Source organism: Coenobita brevimanus, chromosome 90 (assembly GCF_032717465.1).
Source record: "Coenobita brevimanus isolate Jiangsu-jjx chromosome 90, ASM3271746v2, whole genome shotgun sequence".
NCBI classification, from domain to species: domain Eukaryota; kingdom Metazoa; phylum Arthropoda; class Malacostraca; order Decapoda; family Coenobitidae; genus Coenobita; species Coenobita brevimanus.
The window spans coordinates 29,788,803-29,796,951 of NC_137043.1; the positions used below are offsets into that span (position 1 = coordinate 29,788,803).

General features: G+C 41.3%; 1 protein-coding gene across 1 annotated transcript in view; it reads left to right on the forward strand.

The window, feature by feature from the left end:
- The window catches only part of LOC145411654 (kinesin-like protein KIF11), a 98,351-nt gene that overhangs the window by 29,851 nt on the left and 60,351 nt on the right, over positions 1-8,149 (forward strand). The window contains exons 8-11 of the mRNA XM_080281660.1: positions 371-553; positions 1,513-1,658; positions 2,202-2,327; positions 2,748-2,887. Coding sequence (XP_080137786.1) covers positions 371-553; positions 1,513-1,658; positions 2,202-2,327; positions 2,748-2,887 — 595 coding nt within the window. The remainder of the gene's footprint in view (positions 1-370; positions 554-1,512; positions 1,659-2,201; positions 2,328-2,747; positions 2,888-8,149) is intronic.

Genomic DNA, 8,149 nt, shown 5'->3' on the forward strand with positions numbered 1-8,149 from the left:
ATTGAGTCAGTGCAGGTTTATATCCATAGGGTGGTTAGGGATTTTTGCTCATGTAACGCCACTGAGGGATGAGTGAGGCTGGTCACTCTCATCTTAAATGTCAAGACCAACTTGCCTAGCCCAGGACTTCTACGCTCCTCATGGGGCAACGTAGGATTGGAGATGGATGGATGGATACAAATCAACACAGGTCTAAGGCAGAAGTGTCTCTAGGATTCAGATTGACACCAGTAGAGTTTATAGTAGTTACATGGTTATTTACCTGAATCCCCCCCCTCCCCCCCCCCCCTTTTTTTTTTTCCTTCATAAAAATCCTTGAATATCTTTGCTGTACTAGTATGGTATACTTTATCATTGCTGTTTCCACCAGGAATACTCCCATGAGATTGAGCGTTTGCGAAGGGATTTAATGGCTGTGAGGGAGAAAAATGGAGTGTATTTGGCCCCAGAAAATTACCACGAAATGATGACCAAGATAGAATTGCAGGACCAGGAGATTGCAGAAAAGATTACACACATTCGGGCATTAGAGGAGGACATGGAAAAGAAAATGGTAAGTAGTAGTTGGTGATGCTCAGGCAGACATGTCAACCACAGGTAAGCAGTTGCCCTTATGTGAAGGGTCAAAGGAAAAGGGGTGAATTTTCTTTACATATCTTCTTTCAATATAAGAAAGGTGTCTCATGAAAATTGTGCCAAACAGTTGAAGGTTGTTCTTGAGCTATGTTAGAGTATTGAGGACTATATCAACATGGGTCCGGTTCTCAGCTGTTACAGAGCTACACATCAGCTTTTAATCCTCTTTATGATCTCGGGATTGGTTTCACATTCAGACTTACAATCATTTCCTTGTTGTAACTGAGATTTGTTTGTACAGGAACGTCAAAGAGTAAAAAATATTCCATTCCTCCATTTCTTCCTGCAGAATTTAATATTAGCTGTGAGGAAAAGTTTCCAAAGTTAATTTTGTATTGCAGGAAGGAAGAGGAAAAATGATGCATATTCTTCCCATGTCTCTAGTGTTCCCTGGAAAAACAAATCCAAATTATACCAGGGAATTGATCGTAAGTAGGTTTGAGACCCGTCCTTGTATATTCAGTTGCAAGAAAACATATGTTGGTGGATCTCATTGTGAGGTGGAGCAGTAATTAGTAATGAATAAATGATTGTGTAGCCCATTTTGCTGGTCGCAGTTTTTTACGGTTTTCATGCTTTCATGTCCACCTCCCCCTATTTTTAAAAATCATTATAAGTTGGCCTTTTTGTTGATCTTGTTGTTGTCAAGTCCACATTAAATTACAGACATAATGCCTGTTAAAATTGCATTGTAAAGTTAATTTGCTATTTCTCCTTAAATTTCAGTCCTAGTTGTGCAGAAAAATTTGTGTTATTTTGGAAAACTTCCCTTACATTGAGAACTATCTGAAACTCCCTTAGTAGTCTGATTTGACAGTATATTTATACCTAATTGCACCATTTTCTTCTATTTTCACATCTCCCCTACCATGATAGGAGTTGTTTAATGAGGTGAGCCAGCAGCTGGAGAGCAAAACACAAGAATTAGAAAGAACCGAGGGACAGCTGCACAGCACCCGCAGTACTCTTGCCTGCACTCAGAAGCTCCTCACAGATACAGCACAGGACCGTGATGAACAGAAGTGAGTGCAATTCCATGTAAGGTACTTGTTTGCTCTGGAGTAGTTTCCCGGTTTGGTTTTAAAAATATATATCATCATCATCCGGACCTTCTTTCCCACCTTAGGGCAGGGTGAGGAACTTAGGGCAGGTGGGGGTGTGGCTCAGTGGTAGAGCATTTGACTGCAAAAATATATATATTGCATGGAATTACTTGATATATTCTTTCTGTCAGCAGTAGACTTTCACCTGAGGCAGATTCCACATAGTGTAGGCTACCCACATTATATGATCACTTTATATATACAGGCATTTGCTTAAATGATCAGTAAGAATGCAAGACCTTTTTTGTATGGTATCTCCCACTTTCTCTGTCTCTTATTGAGGAGTGAATGAGTGTCTGGCCTGTTTCACCAGGCATGGTGTTGATACTTCTCCCTCTTATGTACTTTTTCTTTCCATTTTGTTTGTATCCTGTCTCAGGCCATCCTTAGGTGGAAGAAAGACTAGAATGATGATGATGTTATTTTTTTGCCAACTATCTGCATACCTCCCTCATCCACAAGGCACCTGGTGGTGGCTCACTCTAAGACAGAGGAGAAGTTGAAGGAAGAGGGTCGGTGCCTGATCGGTGTAGCTGATGCCACCACTTCAGATCTTTCCCGTCTTCATGACAAACTTGACCGTAAGAGGTGAGCAGTGTACAGTTCTAGTTTTAATTTTGAAGGTGTGTCTTTATTCAGTTTTTTAATTATGCACTACATTAGTTCCAACATATCCGTCCTTGTGAAGTCCACAACAAGCTGAACTACAACAGGGAGAGTCCCACACCCTGGATAGACTGGTCCTGGCAAAGCTTTCCCTAAAGAAAACTATGTATTCTAGTTGCTCTCAGAGGCTTTTATTCAGCTTTGGAGAAACTTTTCAAACTGCAAGAGTTAAGTATGTGCTCCATTAATTCATTCACTGCAATGCATCTCTCCATAATTGAATGAAATCATCGGGTAGTAGCAAGAACAAAGTTAAAGATGCAGTACTTCATTGTACTGCGAAGGTTGATATATATAGTAACAATTTACCTTGACAACTTGTTTCACTCCCTGCCCTTGCAGAAAGGTGGAAGACATGAACATGGAAGTTACAGGTCGCTTCCAAGAACAATACCTTAAGTCTGTTGAAGAAATGAGGGAGGACCTGACGGCCACACTTTCTGAAAAGGAGGAAGCTCTGAGTGCTAACACTGCAAAATTTGGTGAGATATTGAGCTGATATGTTTTTTGTGAATGATTACAATTTTCTTTAGCTTGTTAGATAGGTCATATAGAGATAGATTGGCATAAAGTATATGTGAATGAGTTTGAAGGTGGGAAGAAATGGGATAGGCCAAAAAGAAGGTGGGTGGATATGGTGATGAAATGTTTAAGAAGTAAAATATGGAAGCTAATGAAGCTAGTGGACTGATAGGGGGATTGGTTAGTCAGACAGATTACCGTAAGATGGGGCTATTTGACTCACTTTTGGCTCTTTTTCGTTGTACTAAGGTTTGTAGTTCCGCATTTAGGGTACTTAAAAAACTTTACTGTATGGGTAATGAAACAGACTTCATATGTGAAAATGGATTTTAACAGGAAAACATAAGAGACATTTGAAAAGCAAAAAATATATATATACAGTAGGCGCGAATGAAAGTGTCGCCGCCACTTTCATTCGCGCAATTTCACAACCCCCTCAAGTTCACATGATACCCAGCTGATCGTACGTCTGGCAGCAGTGTCCGGGCAGTGACAACCCACAACTCAGGCAAGACCAGCTCAGTGTCTTCCTTGCCTCTGTAAGAGTTATACGTACGTGCGTGAGAGGGCCGAGTTGGTCCACGTTTCAGCCTGCATTGCTGGCCTTTCCTGCCCGCCCACTGTGCCTCCCAAGCCTAATTTGACACCTGCACAGATATCAGTGGTGTGTGCACTTCATAAGGAGGGCAAAACAACGAAGGAGATCGCTCAGAACGTTGGGATATCGGTTAGGACAGCCCAATGTTGGGTGAAGAAAATCAGGGAGGGTGTTGCTAGCCAGCAACCCTTGCACAAGCCACGGCCCGGAAATAAGCGTAAAGTGTCTGATCGTACCCTGCATGTTTTGAAGCTGGACCCTTACTGCCCGTGAACTGAAGGTTCGGAATCCCAGACTCTTATCAGGAGTGGCCATACGAACTATTCAGGATAATGTACACAAGAGGCTGGGTTTCAGGCGTTGCCGCGCGCTGCCTAAACCATGGGTAACTAAGCTCCATCGTCGTAACAGGGTTAAATTTGCTCTGAAGCACAAAGGTTGGACTCTTAACCAGTTGAAAAAAGTATTGTGGATTGATGAGTCAACCTTTTTTGTGACTGACAACCAGTGCAAGTATGTGTATAGGCGTCGGGGCAGTGATCCTCTGGACCCAAGGTACACGCGGCACACCATCAAGCACCCTGACTCTGTGATGGTTTGGGGAACATTTTCTTACCATGGGATGGGAGAACTTGTGTTCTTGCCTAGGAATATGCGAATGAACCAAGCAATTTATTTGGAGCTGCTGTGTGATAAGCTATCAAGGTGCATGAGAAAGTGTAAGGCCAATTTTTTCATGCAGGATGGTGTGCCATGTCATAGTGCTAAGTCAGTTGTGCAGTGGCTGATTGATTGCTTTGTGCCTTATTTTAATCCGTGGCCTGGAAATAGCCCAGATCTCAATCCTATTGAGAACATTTGGTCCAAGATTAAGAGTGAATTGCGTGACTGTGACACATCGTCCATGCCCAGGCTTCAGGACGGCATTAGGAAGATTTGGAACAATATTGACCCAAAATTCATCCATAGAGTTGTGGACTCTATGCCGAGGAGACTACTTAAGGTTCGCAAGAGCCGAGGCTACCCAACAAAGTACTAAAAAAAGTAGAGTATTCACTTTTTTATTGTTTCTTCATACTTTTGTGTTTACAGGCATGATGCAACAGGTGGAGGGGGGGCGGTGACACTTTAATTCGCTCCTACTGTGTATATAGATAGATAGATAGATAGATATAGATAATATATATATATATATATATATATATATAATCAAAACCAGATGTGGGGCAGTCGGTCTTGGTCGGCTTTCCTTCAGTAAAACATTAAAAGTTTTCTTTCAAATCGCTCCGACCTTCGATGCCTTCTTGCCCAGCATTGTCCATTGGTTGCGTGCCTTCAGGAGACCCACCTCTCCGCTCCCTCTGCTTCAGTTCGAATTGAACTGGCCAGAAGTTCGCTTATGTGTCTTATTACATTCAAGGTTCTTAAGTTTGGTGAACCGAAGTATCTTGCCGAATTGTTAAAACTCCCATCGACACGCCCGGGTGTGATGTTACGCAGTGAAGATGATTCCTTGCGTCTTGACGAGCCAGGAGCCATTCACCAGTCATCTTTCTCTGATCGTTCTTTTGCATATAGAGCCCCTAGATTATATAACAGATTGCCAATGTCCATAAGACAACTCTCTACTGTTGAATCCTTTAAGAGACAGCTGAAAGCCTTTCTTTTTTCAAAATGCTACGACCTGGAGAGAGGTACTATGACAGATGATTATAGGGTTTAATTTTTGCCACTTTCATGTATATATGATGTAGCTTGTATTATATACAAGAAATGTCACAATTCTTGTAATTGTAAAAATAACGAGCGCTAGTGAATTCCCAAAAGGAAGAACTGGCGCTTTTGAGAAACAAAAGGCCAGATTATTATTATTATTATTATTATTATTATTATTATGTGCGTCAATTGGTCCTTCTTCAATCCATGACTGCTGCAAGCGTTCAGCCTTGTAAACAACATATGGACTAAGGTGCTTTCCACTGGCAGTGATGGAGAACATGATGGATGCTGAACTCATTGTTGTATTCATAATACGCTCCTCATGTTTTATACCATGCCGGAACTAAGGATCATCCGTTATGTTGGTTTTGTCATAGTTAATGATGTTTGCAGGAGGTACTCCCCTAAGGCTGTCTTCAAGCTTTTGAAAGGAGGCCACTTCAACCTCTTCAGAGACAGTAGCCCACTTCCTCAAAATATTTTGGCATATCCTGGAGGACAGCAGGACTTTGTCTTTTCAGGAAGTTGTATACCAGTCTGTACGTGGGAGATTATCCTTGAAATCCGCGGTGTAGTGTCTGCAACTGTCCAGACTGTACTTGAAGTTGCTGCATATAAATTTACCCAAGGGGCTGAATCAAATTGTCCCATTAGTCTAAAATCATAAATTTTATAAACTGAAGCAGCTAACTTACTTTGGTAGGTGGATAAACATTAATGACACTTAGCTTGTTATCATATGTCCAAGGGACAGTGGAGGAAAATACAATTAATCTTGTCTTTATTGTTGCAAGTCGTAGCTCAAAAAAATCTAAAAATAATGGGAGTGAAAAATTGATCACAGTTCACTTACCTTTAGCAAGCTGGTTTTTCATTTACAGTATAGTTAGTTTTGGGATGAGCTGGATGAAACAGTGGAAAAAATGCCCAGGAGCTCTAAAGTGATCATAATGGGTGATATGAATGGAAAAGTAGGCAGTGGTTCTGAGGATGACATAATGGGTTGTACTTGAGTACCAGGAGAATATGATAATGGGAAGCAACTGAAGGATATGTGTCTGGAAAGGAAGTTGTGCATTTGTAATTCGTAATTCAAGCACAAAGATGCTCATAAATGTACCTGGTAAAGAGGGAATGGGGATTGTGTTGAAAAAAGCCTGATTGATTTCGCGCCTGTAGAGAGGTCAATGGTGAGAATGGTTGGTGATGCTAGGGCCGTGAGAGGATGATGTGGAAGTCTGTCAGATTATATGATTGTGGTATGCAAGGTCAAGCTGAGAGGGGTGAGGTGGACCAGGAGAGAGAGGAGCAGTTAGGGAGAAAGACTGAAAGTCAAGAAGCTGAGGATCAAAGAAATGGCAAATAAATACAGGACCAAAGTAGGGGAGGAGTAAAATCAGTGAATTGGAATGAAATGGATCTGGACAGCCTGTGGAATGCATATAGGGATTACTTAGTTAGGAATGCTAAAGCAGTTGTGGTGTGGCAAGATTAACAACAGAGAAGAAAGGTACGGCATGGTAGGATGAAGAGGTTAAGAGACCAGTGGATGAAAAGAGGAAGAAGTGGCTAGAGTAGTTACAGGATAAGGAATCAGTTGAAATAAGAACTGAATATGTTGAGAGCAAGAAGCTTGTAAAGAGACTAGCGAAGAGGAAAAAGAAGGAGGTAAATGATGATCTAGGAAGAAAAATGAATGCAAATTACTCTAAAAATGGGAAGTTATTCTGGAAAGAGGTGTGGAAATGTAGAAGTGACAGTGGAAAGAAATATGAAAGTGTGAAATAATGTAATTGGTAGATTATTAACCCATGGGGATGAACTAAGGACCAGATGGAAAAAATATTTTGAAAGCCTGATGAATGGGAATAGAGATAGCAGAGCTGCTGTAAACATGATCGGTTTTGGGGGTGTGCAGAGAAGAAAAGCAGTGCCGGGAAATGTGACACTCTCACAGATGAAGAATGCTGTGAAGCACCTGAAAAATGGGAAATAGCTGGGGTTGATGAGGTGTATGCAGAGATGATTAAGTACAATGGAGAGAGTGGATTGAAGTGCTTGTTGGAGATATGTAAGAAGGCATGGATGAGTGAAACTATGCCAACAGAGTGGAAAAAGGCTGCGATTGTACCCCTGTACAAGAATTATCGTGGCATAAGTCTATTGAGTATTGTAGGGAAGGTATATGGGATAATTATTATAGAGAAAGGAAGAGAGATATCAGAAGTCCTAGTGAGTGATGTACAGGGTGGCTTTAGGAGTGGCAGAGGATAATATCTGCAGTGAGACAGATAGTGGAGAAGGCATGTGAGAAGGACTATAAGGTGTTTATGGCATTTATGGATCTGGAAAAAGCATATGCCAAACTAGACAGAGAAGGATTGTGGAAGGTTTTGCACATATAAGGTGTAGATGGCAAGCTGCTTGGTGTCGTCAAGAGTTTTTATTATGTGTAAGGGTAAATGGGCACCTATGTGAATGTTTCACGATCAGTTTGGGTGTGCGTCAAAGTTGTTTGATGTCCCCATGATTTTTCAATATATATACGGATGGGGGTGATGAGAGAAGTAAAAACACGAGTAATGGAGAGAGGGATAACATTGGTAATGAATGGTGATGGATGGAATATCTCAAATTTGTTGTATGCTGATGATGTAGTACTGCTTGCAAGTACTGGACAAGAACTTGGTATGCTAGTGCAGTTTTGCTGATGTCTGTGTGCATTGTGTCTTGAGAGTAAATGTTGAAAAGAGTAAAGTGATTGTAATCAAGAGAGAAGGTGGCTCCCAGTGCGATGTTATGGTGAATGGAGATAGACTGGAATTGGTAAGAGAGTTCAAATACCTGGGTATAGTAATAGAAAAGAGAGGAAGATGTGCAAAAGAGGTGGAAAGTAGAGAGAGAC